The 20,761-nt window shown below is 40.0% G+C and overlaps 2 protein-coding genes across 20 annotated transcripts in view; both read right to left on the reverse strand.

The window, feature by feature from the left end:
• Nucleotides 1–20,761, reverse strand: part of LOC125763035 (cubilin) — a 91,442-nt gene that overhangs the window by 12,232 nt on the left and 58,449 nt on the right. For 16 of the 19 annotated variants that reach the window (XR_007418298.1, XM_049425770.1, XM_049425761.1 and 13 more), the window contains exons 5-7: nt 5,742–5,861; nt 3,752–3,929; nt 2,135–2,161 (exon numbers count right to left, since the gene is read on the reverse strand). Coding sequence is in view for 18 of the 19 variants with exons in the window: in XM_049425770.1 (XP_049281727.1) it covers nt 2,135–2,161; nt 3,752–3,929; nt 5,742–5,861 (325 nt within the window). In the remaining variant the exon portion in view is untranslated. Of the gene's footprint in view, nt 1–2,134; nt 2,162–3,751; nt 4,154–5,741; nt 5,862–20,761 lie in introns of those variants that run through there. The other 3 variants (XM_049425773.1, XM_049425772.1, XM_049425779.1) reach the window with 3 other exon arrangements.
• Nucleotides 6,876–10,721, reverse strand: LOC125763123 (calaxin-like). The gene has a single exon (XM_049425961.1). It carries the CDS (start codon nt 7,631–7,633, stop codon nt 6,995–6,997), a length of 639 nt encoding a protein of 212 aa, XP_049281918.1. The 5' UTR covers nt 7,634–10,721; the 3' UTR covers nt 6,876–6,994.

A 20,761-nucleotide genomic window follows, 5' to 3' on the forward strand; every position in this document is an offset into this window, starting at 1 on the left:
GTAAGCCAGACATGGCCGGCATTACCTTAGAGGTCCTTAAGCCAAGCTGAATAATCATTACTATAGTTCATGAATGTTTTAAAAACGTTTTTCTCATTGAAATTATGAAGATTGCATTAAATTGTATTTTTACACTGAAAGCATTTGTCCACTGTGAATTGGTTGCCATGCAACTGTATTTTAAAATGATTTTTGTTCGATTTGCCACAACGCACAGTTGGGCACGTGATAAGCGACACGGTTCAACAGAATTCCGAAGAAAAATGTGGTTTGTGTGGAATATGAAAGAAAAACATACAAACAAATTTTTAATTAAACCTTTTCTCTCCTTTTTTTCTAGTGCTCCGAATTCGTTGATCATCTTTTACATGCATTTAATTCACCGGAAAAAAAGAAACAAAAGTGGTAACTAATTGCAATTCGGTTACCGGGAACGTAAAGTCATAGTTGAATTTTTAATAAGCGGTGACAAATTCTACGAATATGTAGCGATGAAAAGTCATTCCAAATGTGGCGCTTTTTTCCCATGATTTTGCCTTTCGTAAATATTTACCAGTGTCGTGGAAAGTAGCAACAGTAAAGAACTGACGTACCACGTGCTGAAAGTTAAACATTGTGGAGGAAGTATATTTACATTGCTATTAAACAAGCAATTTCATTTTCATGACTGTGCCTGAGTATTCCGCTTTAGCTCGTTTCATTGTTGGAGAAAAATTAAATCTACATTTTAAATATTTTATTTGTTATAAAACAATTAAATAAATACACCCTTTATGGATTGTTCGGTATCTACCTAAAATCAGTACAACCGTACTTCTGTGTTATCCTTATGCTTGTACGCTAATTATTTTCCACTTGGTTCCATTGCTATTCTGTGCTCACTGCTAACGTTCTCGAACACATCCAAAGAAACATCAGGAAGAGAATATAAAAAAAACAACAACCAGATAGAAGAAAGCTTTCCCAATCATTTCTCCATTTAGTCCACGGAACTGTTACCGAAGCATGCCTTTGAAACTTTGCCCAGGCAAAATCTGCTTAACCCCACAACACAGCACACCAGCTGCTAACCTGGAAGTGGCTGTTTTCGTCACACCGACACACACACACACGCACATAACTTCCATTATGCGGCTGTTCTCAATCGCCCATTACCACCATCGATAATGAGAGATAACACAAGCACGACGAGCAGTCGAGTGGGTGGACCGATAAGCGGGCATAAACAGTGATGCAAAACATGCAAACAAAACAAAACCGCCCAGAAAGAAAATCCCCAGCAAGATAAACGAAGTGCTGAGTGCTTTAAAGGAAAAGCTCTTGGTCGGAAAAGCATCTAAAGATAGAGTGAGAGTGAGAGCGAGAGGAAGTGGGAAATAGAGGAAAGCAACAAACTTTCCTTTAACAGATAAACGTTCCGGTACTTGAGGGAGAAATAGAGGGATGGGAGAGAGGAGGATGAGGGGGGTTGAATGTTTTTCAGGGATGGGACTTTATTTCACCATAAATACTATAGCCAGTCCCCAAAGTAGATGGATGGATGCAATGCTATTTGGTGGTGAAAAGTAAGACCTTAAAAATAGTCCACAAAAAATAGCAAAAAAAATATTGACAAACATTTACCACAGGTCCAAACAATTCTATTTTTACTATCATTCTTTTTCTTTCGTACACAACACAAAAGTGTCGAAATGTGTAATGGGCGGTAGCTTTAATGCTGGAATGAATGTTTCGGAACAGCGGCCCCAGTATGGGCCAGTTTCATTTTGTTTTTGTGCACTGTTATGGCGCTCGGGGTCAAAAGATCGGTCAGTTTGCAAATGGAAACCATTAGGAAATGGAGTGACGAAGTATCCGGGTATGCTGAAGGGCGCAACAAAGCCCCATAGACACACACACACAATGAAATACAATTTAATTTATGCATCACTAAAAATAATGGCCTTTTCTCTTCCCGTTCGGCGATGGTACGTGACGGTTCATGGCGTTCATTTTTGGAATGGGTTATAAAGACAATGCCGGAAAAAAATGAAAACAAAAACAGGACACCGGAGGATGCATAAAGGTGCGCATGAGGGATGTAAAAATAAAACAAAACCGGAATCTAATGAACGGAAATGACATTCAAACTTACGCTGGAAGTTCCCCGACCGCCGCTCCGCTGTACGATTTGGTAGCAAAATTTTGGAGTTGAAGTATGATGTACATATATTTGTTTTTCGATTGTTTTTTTTTTAAATATAGTTTTAAGGGTTTGTAAGGTTTGTTTGTGGTGTAATTTTTTTTTTTTGTTTTCGTTTTGTCGTTTTTGCCAAATCAATGGTGAACAACATGAAAGTAAATGAGAGAGAGAGAAAAGAAAACGAGAAAGACATGAAGTGATTTCAGGTGCACGTGTGTTGGAGTTTAGTTTGGATTTTTTTCTTGGTCATTAGGTTAAACCTGGTTCAAAAGCTTCCTGATAAATTATTGTTTTTCGACTCTTTCTATAAAAAACTGCCTGTAAGTTACTGTTTTAATTTTTTTGTGGAAGCAATCAAACAGGGCTCACAACATCGTTCATTTTGTATGTCTGAGGTTTAGAAGTATTTTTCATTTATTAATTCTATCCCTTTCGTCTTGATGGTAAATGTTATGAAAAATATTATCCCTTTATTGATCGGGTGTACAAGTAAGTTTTAAGCGTTGTTTTCCTCCTCATTTGGACTATTTTGTGAAATAATTTTTCTATAGATTTTATTCAAAGCATTGTCATTTAGATACTGTAACATTTTTTACCATTTTATTTAACTTTCTTTAAAAATTATGAATTCTAAACCAACAGAAATTATTGTCTGTTTAGCTATAGAAAGAATCGAATTTGTGATTCTCTTGACTGGCAGAGAATAGTATTCAAGCAAAAGCATTCAATATCGTTCGAAGCCGATGGTGTCAAGACTGTAGTAAAAAAGAGGAGGAATTTTCCTCCAACTACATTCTTCAAATAATGTTTGACTGACGCAGCGACATGTCGTCGATCATTATTACAATGGAAAATTACAGACTAAAGCGCAGTTCATTTAGATTTCGTACACAAATTACTCGTTGTAACTCGGACAATTTTCACACTAGAAGAATAATGTTTTGAACATCAAGTCAAAGATGCTTGATTGCAATTTCAATATTGAATATTCAAAAAAATGTAATTTTCCTTCATTGCTCAACATAAAATAAAACCTTATGAAAGATGTCTAATAAACTTGGCATTTTAGATGCGACATCCCAGTCCGTCGCAACGTCAACCTCTGTAAAACGCTGGAAAACTTTCTTGTACACTCAACCATAATGAACGAACTGTTTCTGTAAGCCGTAGCCGTAGTTTTAGGAAGTTATTGTACTGCATTTAACGTTTTACGATACATTAACACTACAATACAAAACGCGAATAGGTCATAACGCAAATCGGCAACCTTTACAAACATCAAAGCAACATTACGTGGCAACTTTTTCAAGCGCGTACGAAAGCCGTTTTTTTACACGTTTTACCGAACTGAACTGTTGACGTTTCATTAAATTGAGATTTAATTTAATTGTTTTCTCCGCTGGTTTAAACATCCTTGCTTTAATTCCTTGCGTGATAAGAGCGTGTGCACACACTCAATGATAACAGACAAACCAACAACAAAAAATACACGTGATTATTAACAGTGCTTAAAGCAGCAATGGCAGCGCAAAATGGTACGCATCGACCTTTTACGACCCAATTACTCACTCTGGAGGCGTTCCTCGCAGGCTGAACGACGTGAAGGACACATCGACACGCTGCCCGGGACCTGCTAGGAAGATGTAGAGACACTGTCGCGAGTGATTGCTCGGGTTGGAGAGCATCGGGGCGCTGAACGTTCCGTTTGATGGTCCACCAGCCCGGGACACGAACGTCTGGTCACATTCTGGTTGTACGGTTGCAGCACGAGAAGAGGTAAAAACACACGAGGAAAAGAACGGGGGAGAAAAGTGTACAAAAAAGAAAAAGAAACAATGGAACATTATATTATTACATTCGAGGCATCGTACGCTGGTCGTGTTTTTATTCAATCTTTCAATCATGTTCACTGGTTTTGTTTTTTTTCTTTTCTTTGGTTTTGGTTTAACGCTCACATACGATACACATACATACATGAAAACCGCCCATCATCGAGTGAATGTTGTTAGCACGATGAAATTCGTTTATGGGTTAAAATGTACTAACAGCTGTCGACATTATTTGACAGCTTTACATAAATTGTTTTAAACGCTTTTGTTTTAAATTTACACTCATACATACACTCACTCACACATACACACACACACACAAGTAATCTACTAGTTAAAGAATCAATGTAAGCTAAAACATTTATACTACCGAAAGCAATGATTTACTACACAAATATGTTAATTTGTTAATGTAACATTGCGATTTTACAGTTTGTCGTTTAACTTTTAACGAGGTTAAAAACGATGTCATATGTCGCTGTTGCGGTTTAAACAATCCCCAAACTGGCACAACCGATCATTTTATCAGGTGAACGCTGTTACATTACGCATTTAAAAGCACCCAACAGCAATCGGAAGGGTGAGAAGAATGTAATCTCCATATGTAACACCCATAATGTGTTAGGGGGAACAGATTTATAGGTCGGTACGGTGACACACTTTTCCTCACGGGTTCAGTGTTTTTAATGATGGCAGGCCGCTTTGCCGCTTGGTTTTTGGTGGAAACAAAAACAAATGTACAACGATATATCGAAAGCAGTCACTAATGGGCTAACTAACTAACGATAGCACAAAACTACTACACACGACACAATTCGCCAACTCTCTACGGAAACGAAACGCAACAAATATAGACTGTGGTAAACCGTGTTGAAGGAAGGAATGGAAAGAAAAAGGAAGGTGTGAGGAAGTGTTGGAGAAAGGTAAAATTAGTGTATTGGTGTGTGCATATGTGAAAAATTGTTTTTGACTTTTTCCAGGCATCTGAAACACAAACGCACACACCGAGGAAACAAAATTGGCAAAATGTATGTTCTGGATAGAAATTTTAAACCTAAAAAAAACTCATTAGAAAAAGCCAACCAAAAAATCGAACGAGGCAAACCGAAAGTCCGAAAGTCACTCGGGGAACCTAACAAGTGACGGTAAAAACACAGTGATAAAAAATTTGTAACTGAGTGCTCGATAATGTTTTGAAGGTGGTGGAATGTGGTGTTCAAAATGCGAACACAGCGCAGCATAGAACGGCAGACTGCAGTATTAAAGTGTGTAAGCAGCAGTAGCAATACTGATTTGCTGTTGTTTGCTGTTTGTTTTTGTTTCGTTTTTCCCTGTAGGTCACCATCTCGAAACGGTGTTAATGCGTCTACGCACATCGAAAAACCAGTTGCACAAACAGTGAATGAAAATCAAAACAGAAAGTAACGGTGAGCATAAAGAGCATTTTCAAAACTAACGACTCGGTGTGATGCATAAAGACGGTACGGCAGAATAAGTAAAACGAAACCAAAAAAAAAAAACTAGAGAAAACAAGAACGAAAATCACAATTAGTATGAACCAGTTTTCATTTAAAGTAAGTGAGAAAAAACAGTTACAGAGTTACAGAAACACGCGCTGAGCGTTGAGAAAACAAAACGAAAACAAACAAAAAACAAAAAAACACGAACAAAGAGAACGCAAAACAGTAGTAGCACAGTAGGGTTGTTAGAAATCGGAAAGTGAAACATACTTGGCGCCTTTGTGGGTCGCGACAGAGGCTCCAAATACTGCACCATCGAGATGCGGGATCGCGTGTCCGTGTACGCACTGGCGGTAATGCGCCGCGCAACATCTACATCATCGGTGGCCACTAGAAGAAAGCGAACGCGAACGGTGTGAGGACGGTTTCGGTTTTGTGAAGGGAACAGATTGTGATTGCGAAGTGTACACATTTATATATAGTAGGATAATGTATGTCCAACGTGGAATTTTTGGTGGAAAACCATTCGGGTGAGGTGAATATGGTGTGATCGAGCATTAGGCTTGGTAAAGGCTGATCGCACAGGATAAATAATCAACAAACGTAAGCTGTATCTGATTCGGATGGTGAGGAAGGAAGATTGCATTTGTAAGACTCGAAAGTGGAACGAAGTTTAAGAAATAAAAACAAAGTTCTGTCACTGATGAAAAAAACACTATTGATTGAAATATATTGAATTTTAACAGCAAAATAAAAAAAATCGAGAATTCTACAACTATATTTAAAATGTTATCAAAATTGAAACAAAAAGAACCAAGTTCACCTTCAAATAAAATGATCGTCTAACCTAACAATAAAAAATGATAAAGAGTTAAACAGATTACTTTCATTGCAATTGCTCTATCGATCAATTCTTCAAGCTAATAAATTGTGTAATCATTTTAACCTAAAAGTGTAGTACATCTCTTAAAAAATGCAATATTTTAAGATCGAGAAAGAATTACACATTTAATTTTTAGTTAAATTCAAATCTGTTGGTAACGAGTTCGAAGATCTAGCATCTTCACTTGAGAGGTTATGAGTAATTTGCGGTAGAGGGCGCTTGTCTCCGGAAATAAGCGGATCGGTGCGTTTCGAAACTCATTTCAGATCCTGCGTTGATTGTAATTGAGAATCAGGATGAAGAGCCAGACACTCGCTGTGGCAAGTGAAAGGAAAACACAGTTCATTTTGAGTGTTTCTAATTTTTCGTTTAAAGACAAAAGGCAGGTGCCAAAGGAAGTGCAAATCGGTTGCCAGAACTATCATTTTCTGGCGCAATACAACACAACATCTTTCTGAGAAAGTGATCAAAAACGCTTCCATTGTTCTGCATTTACTTAAAAACCATCATTATCGACTATGTCGACTATGTCGACTATGTCGACTACGGTGAGTATTTTGAATTTATTCGCTTACTGATTTAGAATTTCCGTTCAACTATAATTTAAAAAAGGTTAAAATTGCTTCCTTCTCATTCTGCATTACATCACCAGAAACGTTGTTGCGAACGCTTCCACATGGATCCGATCCGGTAGCGCTTGGCCGAGACACTCCAGCAAAAGTGGCGTACCAAGCACGCTCTTCCGATAGTCCTCAAACGATATCGCTCCATCACGATCCACATCAAGGCGCGTCATCAAAATGTCTACCAAATCCTTGACCGCTTCGTCCACTCCTTCCTCCTGCCGCACACATCCACGCAGCAGCACCATCAAAAAGTCGCGCCGGATCATCCCTTCACGCTGGATGTCATAAACCCGGTAACAGTACTGGACCTTTTCCTCGAGCGTACCGCGCACGTACAGTGACACCATGCGGGCCCACGTTTCCATCGACACGTGCGAACTGTTACCACCGTCGAGTGCCGCATAAATTCGTCTTATAACGGCCGTATCCGTGATACCGAACGCTGTATCGAACACCGTCGTAAGCTGCTGGCGAGATATCTGCCCACCTGCCGCATCCGGATCATTTTTGAGTATTTTATAGTACACCAGCAGTACTAGCTCGAGCTCTTGCTGGTTGAAGTGCGTCACACGGATCAATCGCTTCACCAAACCGCTCACCTTGCTGAGGAACCGTATCTCTTCCGCCGTATCAAGCGTTGCGTCTAGATTCATGGTTTATGTGTACTGTGTCTTCGAAACACTCACCAAAACAGTCACAGCCTACTTGACATCGGCATGTTTATTATGCTTGCCTTCGAAGCAAAACTAATGCGCGCAGGTGTAGCGCAAAGTTAAATTGAAAGTGTGGACAGTACCGGTCACATTTCTTAATCAACGACGGTTTGCTCGAAATGCTACCAGAAGACAACAAAAAAACACGCTTATTACTTGTTTTACTTTTACTTTTCTTTTTCCTAACGATGCAATTGATATTAATTTCCCTACCACGGTACCACGTGGTACCACCGCCAGTGACAAACTTTACCCAGACGTTGAACCCCCGAAACCGTAGGCAACGAAAACTTTCCATCCAACCAAGCGTGCGCTCGATGTTGAGTGCCGGGCAAAGGCATTCCGGTAGGACGGTTTTCACCGAACTTCATCAAGGCCACCTGCTGCTATTTGGAAAATTGAATTAACCTTCTTAATATCGTCCCTTACCGTTGCGCCGCAACCCTGTTCACACCTTCCCTCCGAACCGCCAATGGTTGGTAAAATGGGAAACGGCTTTTCTCACGAAACGATAACTTTTCCCACTTGATGACCGGCACGACCTCTCGATCGTGTCGCAGGGTCGGGGTCCCTCCCAAACACTAGAGAATGTCTATTCCATTTCCATAATTACGACGCGTCCCAAATTTTCATCAAATCATCCACTTGCTCGAGACACACGCACACACACACACACACACACACATCCAAACACCCACATGACCACGTACATAAACTGAAGTTCGAAATGTCTCTATCGCTTGAGAGCACCGAAAGGGAGTGAGAACGGGGAGCAATTTGTCCGGGTTTCCTCTTTTCATGCTTCAAAGGCAAAAAAAAGGAAAGCAAAAAACTGAACCGTGTCACTTAAAGCTTCCACTGGTGTTTAAATATGGGAGGAAGTTTTTCACCGTTCCGAGCGCCGGTCCAACATGCAAGGTAAGACGGTAAGAGATGGGACGGGCCACGGGTAATAAACTTCTAATTGGAAATCCATAATTCACCGAGCATCGGGACGATGTTTTCGTGTACGATGCTCTGCCGATGCCTATCCGCTGGGGATGATGCAAATGAGTTCGGTAGGAGTCATGAGATGCTTGGAGTTGTGTGGCCTAGTGGTAGAGATGGTGATGGTGCAAGTTGCAAAAGGATTAATCGTTTAGTGGAACAGTGAGAGAGAGAGATAGTGAAAGGTAAAAAAAACCAGGGGATAAATTGTGGAAATGGTAAGGTTGCGTTACCGAGTCAGGCCCGTAAATCACTTAATCCACACGTAATCCGGAATGTTCGCCAGCGATTGCTAAGTATTTATCATAATTCACACAGTGTGAGTGTACTACAGTGGCAAATAAGGGGGAAAAATCGCAGCTTTCACCACAATGAAGGGATAAAACTCCCGTTGGGATAAAGCGAAACAAAAAACGCTGCTGATAAGCTCTATCCCTAGCCAGTGGCTTAACGACTTTGCTCTGAGGCGATATTTTTTAATATTGAAATTTAAGCGATCAATCCCATAAAATAGTATGATGAGGTACTCCACTAAACCACGAATCCTTGCAAGACATGATGCGCCTAGAGACAAGATATCACTTCAGACATTCATAACAAAAAAAAGGATGTGTGAAGATCTTAATGAACACTTCCAGTAGCTGACAACTAGTGTGATGAAACATCCATTTGATCGACCATTAAAAGAGGAATATTCGGTGAACAACAATCATGGGACGATGTAACGCAATGTCTCGATTATACTCGTCCAACATACAGTGATTGAGATCCGTTTTCCTGTTACTCCACCAAAGTGCCAAAGTTTGGAACACAACCCTTCCCCATGCTTTCTGACCGCCCATTCACCGTGTCCGCACAATTCCGCTTCCGGGCATCACGGGTGTACCGGAACAGTTTATGATGGAACTTAAATTGCGCTTCCGTTCCATCCCCTCCCGGAGGGCAGTCTCCGGTCGGTTGAAGGGAGTTTCCACACCATCATAATTCCAACCAGCGGTGAACCAGCGTCGGTACAATGGGTGTGGGAATCGTGATGATTATTCAGTGACAATATTTCTTCACCTTCGTCAGCACACATCACCCGACGGCGTTCGCGCGACAGTACCACGAAACGATCGTACAAAATGCTGCGTGTGGAATTGGATGTTATTTATATTCAAATTAGGTAACACACTCACGTGCCATCGATGCCAGGATGGAGATGACGTGTATGATGTAGGTATGCGCCCTCCCGCACTCACACACACATAGACATAAACCCTTAAATTGCCTTCCCGGTCCCATATGGAAATCCGGTCAAGCCGCGTTTTGTAACAGTGGGTGTGAGGAAAGGGCAAGACAGGGGAAAGGATAGGCTTTCTTTTACGCTATCACTTCCCTTCCATCTTTCCAGTGCTCACACGTCAACGGGGCAATATTTGAATGTCAGTTCGTACGAAATGGTTTTGACTCTACTAGGAGAATGATTGGTGTGGCAATATTTCACATTTCACACAAAACAAACACAAAAGCAGCAAAAAACATAAACCCCCCACCATGTAGAAAACAAACTTTGTTTGTGGAAAAGAGCTAGATTTGTTTATTTACTAGCACGGTACAGCAGATTGAGCGAAATTGTCGTCCTGTGCTTCGCTAGTGCCACCAGAAACGAGTGAAAAAAATCCGATCCATAGCTCTAGGAAAATGTAAAAGCTCATAACTTTCCATACCGGCGTTCGGTGAAATTCGGCTCAACAATTGTCAAACGATTGAAACGGACGGGTGATTGGGTTTTTGGAATTTTGATCGTACGATAAAGCTTTTCATTGAAAATTACTTTGGCTCGGGGAAAAGTGACAGCTTCACCGTTTATGATCTTACTTTAATTTGATGGAAAATTTAAATTGCAATCACATTTTTTTTTATTGTATTCTGACGCTCACTATGTATCGCTTAAGGAAAGCTATAAAGACATCATGTAGAAAAAATCCAATGTATTTGTCAAAAACAATTTTTAATCAACAATACTGAAAAGTATCGAAGCTACATTCCTAAGAGTAAACTCGTGTCTTCAAATTTAGTTTTTTCAAAACAACAATGAAATCACAAAAAAATCTTAAAATTTTGAGAAAAATTGGTATTTTTCTGATGCTGTATTGTGATATTGTTGAAACATGTATTGAAAAGCTACAGGGAAAACACTTACAAATCCTCGGTGAAAAATTTGTTTCAACATTAAATGGCCACCACTGTGTCTGTCAATTATTTTTTACAAATTTCATCCTTTTGAATTCTAATGAAATTGTTTTTACACGGTATTTTTTTCATTTTTAATCTTAAATCAAATGACCAAAACTTCAACTGACACCGCAAAAAGTTTTTCTATAGCCCTCCAAAGAAAAGCTTATGAAACTGTCAGTTTTTTAATTAATTTTACGAACCCATCAAGGTGTTTTGTTTCCCATTAAAAACCTCCTAAATAATTTAGTTTTCATATTTAAAAGAGATAAAAATCACCTTTTTTTCAATCTATTGAATCCATATTCTTAGAAGCTCTATATATTTTGCGTACACAAGGGCTTCAAAATGGGAAAGATCACAAAATAAACAAATCAATCTCCCACTCCTCAAAAAAGAAAGCTTTCTTCATTATCAAATTTTTGACAACCAGTCCAGTCCGCATAATTTCCAATCCATTTAATTTAACTACCTTAATTGCGACCGAAACACACGCCCCCAAAAACGGGATCCACATCACTTTAAGTAATGAGAAAACCTCAAATATGATTTTAGCGAAGACTGTATTCATCTTCAACCTTTACCTTCTTTCCCCCTTTGCCCATGTTGAGATAGATCATTAAATAGATGAAATCACGGCTACTTCCCCAGCACGACTTCAATCAGCACAAGCTAATGAAATCCACAAACGATACATACCATCGTACCGGAGCCTTCTGAATAATTTAAATTCAATCAACCTTCCCTTCCCCGCGTGCTACGGGCACACAGCCCAGCTCCAACCGGTAACAGTATAACTCAAACTGTCCGGTTCGAAATTGGGTCAAATTAAGGATCTTGGTCTAGTTGTCACCTCGCATTATCGCCGGTACGGGATGGTGTGATGTTACCATTTATGAACTGAATCGCTTGCCTCTAATCCGTAAGCTTAAATGTCAGCCCAATGTGTGTTTGTGTGTGTGTGTTTATAGAATGTTAATGCTGGTCACATTTCGGCCACCAGAACTCACGTCTGTCCGTCACCAGAGTCTAGTAGTGTGCGCGTGAATAATTAATGCTAATCAATCGAAACTGACGGTAGCACGATTCCGTTGCCTAAGTTTATGCGTCCATATCCATAGAGAATAACGATGAGCAGGATCATGGTCATGGTCATTACAGCTCCAGTGAGCTTTTGTTGTGACGAAAAGGGTGTAAAAAACTCACTCACGAAACTAATTGGTAGTTATGAAATAATTCAAGTTATTTCTATCAAAGTTTGACCAACAAACAAGTAAATCAACATAACCTACTCGCCTTGCTTCTTTGTGGTGAGTTGTTTAATGAACTAAAACACACCGGAAAAGTATTCCATTGAACCGGAAAATAATTTGCTGATAGGTGAATAAAATGTTTACAATACGACTCCAGTTAACTTGCTAAAATATTTCCAATTTTGTTGTGCTGACCTCGTTCCCAAACAAACCACACCCGGAAGGCATCCAAAATGGGTGCCATACAAACACACACACACACTTTTCGTACGCACTATATGCGGTATTCGGTACATGCGTGATTGTTTCAGACACGAAAAAAAACACGAGAAATTGTGAAACCACCATACTTCGAAACGGGTTTGTGGGGGGCCGTAAAATATTTCAATAAACAAATTTCTTACCACACGATGGTGGTGAACACCCACCGGAACAGCAAACTCTCCCAAAAACCCAACCGAGCATGTTTTGTGGTGGGTTTTTTCCTCCTCGAAAACGTACTACAGGGAATGCAACTTGACAACAACAAAAAACTACCCTTCAATTGTTTGGTACGCTTTGGGTGACTACATGAGTCGTGAGTTTGAGTTGTGGGGTGAGAAAACAACCAAAAATATCCTCACTACCTTGGGGGGAAAAAACATTGGAACGAAAGCAATAAAACAGGTTACCGAATTCGTCAGTCGTACCTGGGAAACGGAACGTAGTTAAAAAGGCACACGAACCCTCACACACACACAAAAGAATATACGAACAGGACGCGTACAGACTGAGTAAAAGTGAGTGAGCTTAATACTGCATGTGAATTTATTGCTTTAACTCAGCTTGAAGAGTTTATATGAATCTTTGACTCACTCTTTTGCATATCAACTCACTTACTCACTCTGTGCTGACTATCGACTCACTCTGTGTTACAAAAAATTACAGTAATTGAATGAAAAGGTCCGATTAATTTAATATGGATCAATGTCCTTTGAACGAAAGCGAAGTGAAATTAACGACAACTAAATCCAAATAGAGTTACAAAATACATATTTACTCTTTTTAAGTGATATGAAACGCAAAAGAGTGAGTCGCTAGTTGGTTCAGAGAGTGAGTGAGTTAAAACGCAGAAGAGAGAGTCATTAGTTTAGAAAGTGAGTGAGTGTGTTAATTGAAAACGCAATAATCAAAGAATTAGTTTAGTGTATTATTGTTTATGAATCTCTAGAAGAGTGAGTAAAAGATTCAAATCTTTATAATAACTCTTTCACTCTGTTTCAACTCTCTCAAGAGAGTCATTGTTCTCATCTCTAGTACAGACACTTTTATGCTAAATTGTGTCCCAATGTAGCCACGCAGTGTAAGGTTTTTCATAAAAGTGTCGGCAAATAGGAAGAAATACTTAGCGTAACGAAAGGTTCACACTTTGTAGTTGCAGTAACGATTCATCACCATTCTGTTCAAGCTAAAGAAAGCGGCCCATCATCATTCGGCACCTCTGGGTTTGAATGCTTACCTGCAAAGAGAGAAAAAGAATGAAAAAGGAGTTATGTAAAAGCATCATTAATAAAAAAAACCGGTTGCCACATTATTTCGGAACAATTAATTCAGGTGCAGGAACTTGCGGTAAAATTGAAAATCCATTTTCATTGAAGTTTACTTTCATCATACTCCCTCACCTGGTTTGGGACGTACAAGTAATAAATTACTGTTACGCACCAGCTTCTCCTTTTGTTTGCTTCCACCATTTCTATGCCCCTTTTTCCTGTTTGTTTTGCCATGCTTAAAAAAATCTAAATCTAAAGAAAAGAAAAAAGCCCTGGTTTTACCTTACCATGACGGTTGGAAAAGACTTTCTGAAATTACACACTCACCCCGGGCACGATACGATCAAGATCGATTGATTGTTGTTTTGGATGGGAAAGTTAATCTCGGTTCGATTAAAATTTTCAAATCTACTACCATTCCTTTCATCGCAACAAGGAAAAACACAAACACAGCTTAGCCGACTGGGTGACAGGTGGAAAAGAGGACGGGGAGAGGAGACGGAAACGCAGGGTAAAAAAAAGGTATACAACAAGCTGCCACATCTTTTAAAGATACTTAATCTTGTTTTTTTTTGTTTGGGTTACATGCCTATCTTCGTACCTTTCGTACCTTGAAGGCCCATTTTTACGTCATCGGTCCAGCATTCGTTATCGGTATGAATCTGTGGTAGAAAAATAGGACCTCCCGTCCATTATATTACGCTCCGACACACAGCTGAACGTGAGCCCGTGCCCGCGAAGTTCCAACAAACTCTGCTCCATTTGACGACCGAAAAGGGCATCTTCCGAAGGGAAGATACCGACAGTAAGCAAGTGGGAAACACACACACAAAAAAACCTTATCCTTAAAACTGCTGCAACGGTTTACTAACGAAACCAGTCCGGGAGATGTTCCGGGAAGGGAGAAACAGGAACAGAAGGAATCCTTACCGGATGGGGTGGGGTAGATGGAAATGGAATTGATTGTGATTAGAAGCGTTGACGTGGGTTACTGACTAGGTGGGAGTGTGTGTGTGTGCCCCTAGTGTGAATGTGTGGCTTTCGAAGATGTCCCCGGGATCGTTGGGTAGCTTGCAAGTTGAATTATTGTAGAGCACCCTTACCAACCACCCTCTAGCCTCATTCCTAGGATGAATCCTGCCAGCAGAGTAATGGCGGACGGTGTAGGAAAATGAAATTTTGAGCTAACATTCAATGTACCCATATCAGCCTGGTACCCGATTCCGAGCGACATTCGGGATTGAGCGCCCACACAAGCGCATCGGCATGACATGTCGGACAGTCGTGTGCGAGAATCGATTTACACTCTAACAGCTGCTCGTACGGTACAAAATCGACAGTAAAATCCCTCCCCCAAAAACCTTCCGGGGCTGCATGGGAACGATGCATATCGATTCGCCTCCCATGCGGCCAGGCGTGCAAGTGCACGAGCATCGGATACTTTGAGCTTTCGCCCTACCAAACCAATCACGGTACACATACACACACGGCACTCAATACTGTTGCCTTTCGTACCTCGTTCCATCATTCCGTACGCGTTCCGTACAAAATGGGACCATATTTTCATCTCCCGCAAACCCATCGCTGACTGGATTTCTTTAGCTCGCATATGTGAAGCAAAGGGCGTGTTACGTTCGGAGTGGAGAAACGTTCGATGATTTTCATTGACACACAGCGTTGCGTTACTGATAAGCCGGCACATCCTTTTGCACGTCGGTTTGATGAAACTTGCTCCCCCCTTTTCCCACTCATTTGCGGTGCGACGGTCGCCGAGGTGGAAAGGCTGGGATGAGTGAGAAGAGGCAGCAATATGAACACAGGACAAAAGTTACAGCCAGGACAGCTACAGGACACTCGACACGCTCGGGAAACCTGATGAATGAAGCTGATTGAATGTTGATTGAATGGATTGCTTCATTTCGCTCACGTTCGGCGATGGTCAGGATTTTTCGGTGCAGCGCTTGCGATGCTTGGGAAGTGGTAATAAAGCGAAACCGGTGCAACTGTTTCATCGATCAGTCGACCGGTTAAATTGTATGCCTTTTCAATAGTTTTCCTAGCCATTTAGGTGAGTACTTTTATTTTACATTTGACGGATTTTTTATATGCTACTGTTGCTGAACATTCAGCACAGATTTTATACACGAACAGAAGTAGACCACGTTTTTATCAGTAGCTTTTAGAAAGTAAGGCATTATAGTGTGTGTTAAATAGATAAAATCGATTAACCACAATATGTTTTAAACATTAAAACTTGTATACCATGAGGTCTTACGGTTTAAAAAGCGTAGCTGCCTCTATTTAGTATAGTTTGTAAGCTTAATTACTTTAAGTCTTTGCTTAAAGCCTTTGTTTCAGGCTAAAGACTCCTAATGTTAAGGACACCAATAACGAAATTTTCAAAAAATAATCAAACAAATTGTTAATGTTGTTTACATTAAGTGTTTATATAAAAAAATCTTAAATCTTTTCGACGTAAACTTTCTCACAAGGAATTGCTTATAGTTGGCATAAAACTGTATATTGATTCATCGACTAAATAGAAAATAAAAACATAAGAATAAAAGCATTTTGTGTTTTCCAATAATTTAAATAATGCCTTTAAGTGTAAGCTAACATTATTTGGAGCTATTTTCAGTGCTTTAAGAACAACGGAAAAAAGGAAAATATTCCCTCGCAGTAATAACAAAAACACACCCAATAACGTTCTGTCACTTTTTCTCCATCTGACAGCAGCAGAGAAATGTCGCATGGGTTTCCATTTTTAATGATATTTCTTTTACTTCGTTCTGCTCACTTGATGCTGCACCATTCACCCCGAAGAATAGAAAAGGAAATTAAACCATCGCTCAAACTCCTAAAGCATCATCTCGATCGCCTGCCCTACCCAGCTCGGTCGGGTGTGCCTTTTTCTCAGAGCAAAACTTTCCCCAAAAAACCCAGTTACCAGTTCGATGGAACGACCAGCAACGACAACAACAACAAAAAAAAACTCATTTTACCATCGTGCACTCTCGGGCGCTTCAAAAAGCTTCCACCGAGTGAAACGGTAATGAAGCATCCATCCATCCATCCGTCCATTTAGTGTCAACCGGGATGGAACCGAAACCTATAGGGCGGGATACTGTTGCTATGGGCGCTTAACGGGAAGAGTCACAAGGTATGCCTACCGTTTAATTGCGTCCAATCACTCTTTCCGCAGTGCACAAATCATGCCGCGTGCGTCGGTATGCTGGCAAATACAAGAGTCTTTGGTGGGCATTGCGTGACTGTGGCAAATCTGCCCCCAATCTCACTTTCTCAGCGATTATGAGATAAATATTTGTTGTTTGTCAAACATAATTTTTGATGGATTTCTTTCACGCCCGCGAAGAATCAAAGGTACTCGGTGGGACGCATTTATCGCGTGCGCCCAACAGTTGTGTGCGATGCAAATAGGCTACTTGGGGTAAATAGAAGACCGGAGTATTACATGACGCTGGAATAAATGCGAATTTCCCTATTCATTTGTTTAGCGATCAAGCTTACAACAAAAGTGTTTCCAGTAATGGTTCAAAGAGAAAGCTAATGTTTGTTTATATCAATCGCAAGGGAAGGAATCGTAATTAGTATTATACTTAAAAGTTTATTTATTTTTATTTATTAAAAGCTCTTCCCCACTTCTTATCTTTACTCAAAACTACACGGACAGCAAAATTATTTATTAACGTACACCCATTTGTTTCCTGCACACGTGCACAATCGAGCAATAGAATACGATTATATTGCCCGATAAACCCCATCAGTAACACACACGCGCACCAAGCTGCCCAGTATCAACTTACAGCTGTCTACGTTTCTGACAACTTCCTCTGTGTTTTTTTTTTATACATTCACTCCTATTATACTGCTCGTCTTTCCATCGCAAATGGAAGCTCAAAACTGGCTTCACGGCTGTCCGTAACTATCATGAATAATTTTCCGATAAATTTCACACAACTATCGTTGAAAGTGACAGGTTTGTGATGCTGTAGCTTGTTCTTCTACTTCTGGCACGCATCCCCTGCCACCGTAATCAACATGGGACGGCTTGTGCCCGTTTAACATCGATCTGTGCCTTTGCATTTAATCGCTGCACAAACGGTGCCTATAAAACACCAGGCGTCTCCATCCGGAACATTACAACCGGTTTTTGGAAGTGGGAACATATTTAAGTTTGTACCGCTTTTACGACATTTTCTTGACAGCACTGTTTAAATGCTAACCGATATTTGAGCCATTATTTAAAGTACCATTTCAACCAGTCAGCGATTTTATAAACCTTAACCACAACGCCTCACTTGAAAGCGGCCGATAAAGCGCTCTGGTACGGAAATGCGTCAACGGTTTGGAACGGTGGGAGTGAAAAAAAAACAATATAAACCACCACCAGAGTAGTTCGTCTGTTCGTTAAAGTGAACCCACTGTGTCCCTTCAGTTGGAATCGAAGAGACAAAGTTTAAAATTAGATTTGCCCTGCTGCGATGAAAGCGTAAAAGGGCCACGGGTAGCTTCCAGTTTCCACCAGACATGCAAACCATCATCATCATCATCATCCTTATCGTGATTCGTACAACACGAGGTGCTCTTCCATCGACGATGGTTTTGTCGTTGTGATGTTGGTAATAAATGATTCACTTTGTCCCCTTTTTTTCTGTAGCAGGAACAGTAGCACCATGCCGTCACGGTGTGTGAATGGTTAATGGAGCCAAAGGGGGTCAAATCTTACAGGATACGCTGTTTGGATCGTGAGTGTGTGTATGAATCAAATATTCACCTTCTCCTTCGTATCTTTTGGTTTTAAACATAATTTTTTTCTTCTCTCGAATGAAATAGCTAAACCATCCGAAATCACTGTGGTTTTATTTCTTGATATCCCTTTCGCCGTACCTTTTACGTGAAATGATCCTTCATAAGTACCCAAAGTAAATGGTTGAATATTAATTAAATGATAGTATGAAAAAGCCACAGCAAAAACAAAGAAATCGTTGTAAAAATATAATATTTATTTGCATTCTTCTATTCAACTGTGGTTTATTACACAAATAGAAACAGAAAAAAATAATAATCAACTCTTAAAGTACGGTGACGGTATACCGTAATCCGGAATTTTATCTACATCATACTTTGCTTGTCTTTTGGGCTTCCTTATCAACGATTAGCGTCGGGCAAAACGTAATCCTACTCCATTATGGATACCGTGCTCTACCCCATCAGTAGCTTCTCGTTCATCAACTCAACTACGTCACTGCGATAAGCTTCTAGCCCAACCCATCCACATTATCTTACGGCACACACATACAAACCAACGACCATTCAAATCCGGAGTGCATTTGTTTGTTTCTACCATCTCGGTTCCACAAAACATTACCAACATTCAGCTATCATTATCACTCCACCGGAACCACACCCAAAAAACGCACAAAACGAAATCAGCTCCCAACCAAAAATAAGACAACGATGTATGGGTATGGATGTTTTTAAATATAGCGCCCCCGGCATTGGAGCTATTTGGCGAAAGCATTAAAAGCTCAGCCCACGGTATTAGCCTAGTTCTAGGGAAAAGATTATGTGCCTCCGTATCACCGTCCCACAAATGGTGCTTTTCGTGGTTGTTTCTGCTTCCATACGCACACATACACACACACACACACACATACGCAAATGGATTTCAATGGGAGAAAATTGAGACACACTTCATGCGTTTTGCCTTTCGCCATGGAGACGCCCAGTGATTCTTAGCGTTGTTTTGCGTTGTTCGAAAGTAAAGTGCTCATTAAATGCTCGCAGGTCTTTGCACATCGTTTTCGTCGTGTAGCTCACGATACAGCGATCCTGGAAAATTGGATGGAAAATAAACCTCACCAAACGAAAGAAGAAACACATGAATCACAAATGCACACAGCAAAAGTCCAACAGTTGCTTATTCTATTTTCTTTTCTTTTTTTGTGCATTAAATGTGGATCCCTAATGCATTGGGAAAAAGTACTACCTTTTTGTTGCAAAATAAAAATAGTTTGAAAAGAAATCATTGTACAAGAATAATATGAATCGCTACTCACAGTGCCACAATGACATTCAGACTAGGGTGGGCTGAAGATGTTCTTTTCTATTTGCACATTAGGGCGCATCCTTATCTTTTAGTTTCAATGCATTCAAACTCTTTAAGCACTCAAGTTCTTGTTTTATTATATCGTAACATTGCAAATATTAAATTATTTTATATTAGATATTACACAATTCCAACCCTTAGTCAACATTTCTAGGAACCTTATTTGACATGATCTTTCATGTACTGAAAGTTCACACATTAATCAATTAAAACAACACATTTTGAGTAAATATTGATGCTTGCTTGCTGTGTCGCCGGTGTGCACACTAAAGTTCAAACCCCGCAAATTGTGACAATGTGCACAATCAATCACCATTTGCTCACTTAAGCGAAAAGCCTTCTGACAGTGTCATTGGACACTGAAACAACATACACCGATTTGCTGTATTATTATGCCACGAATGATCGACAATGAGTTTGCTTCCTCTTAGTCCCAAAAAATTATCACCAAATGGTGTGACCGAAACACCGACAAAAAACACGCGTAACATTGTGTCTATCGGGTTTGTCGAGTCATCGGTTTTTTGCTATTGTTTCCCGCTTACTCGCTTTGCTTTCTCATACAGCTTGAAAAGGCCAATAAGGATGACTCTTCAGTTTTGCCGAAAACCCTATTTTTGGCACCCCATGTACAGTTCCCGCCCGGGCAATGTTTAGTTCGCCTATAAATATAACAAACTGCAACACAAGTTTACAAGAATGCCTCCATCATCAAATACAGTACCCATTTGTCAATGAAGAGGTTTGTGGGAAATGGGAAAATATTCATTAAAGAGCTATTTTTAATGTGTATTCCTCTTTCCTTCGACTAGGAGTTCTTATCTATCAAAGTATGTACATCCTATTTAGACTAAGCAATTATATACGATTCTGAAATATGGACTCTGTCCAAAATTGAGAAAGGAATCTTATTTGCATTCGAGAAGAAAATACTTTGGAAAATAATTTCATT

This window comes from Anopheles funestus, chromosome 2RL (assembly GCF_943734845.2).
Source record: "Anopheles funestus chromosome 2RL, idAnoFuneDA-416_04, whole genome shotgun sequence".
In the NCBI taxonomy this organism is placed as follows: domain Eukaryota; kingdom Metazoa; phylum Arthropoda; class Insecta; order Diptera; family Culicidae; genus Anopheles; species Anopheles funestus.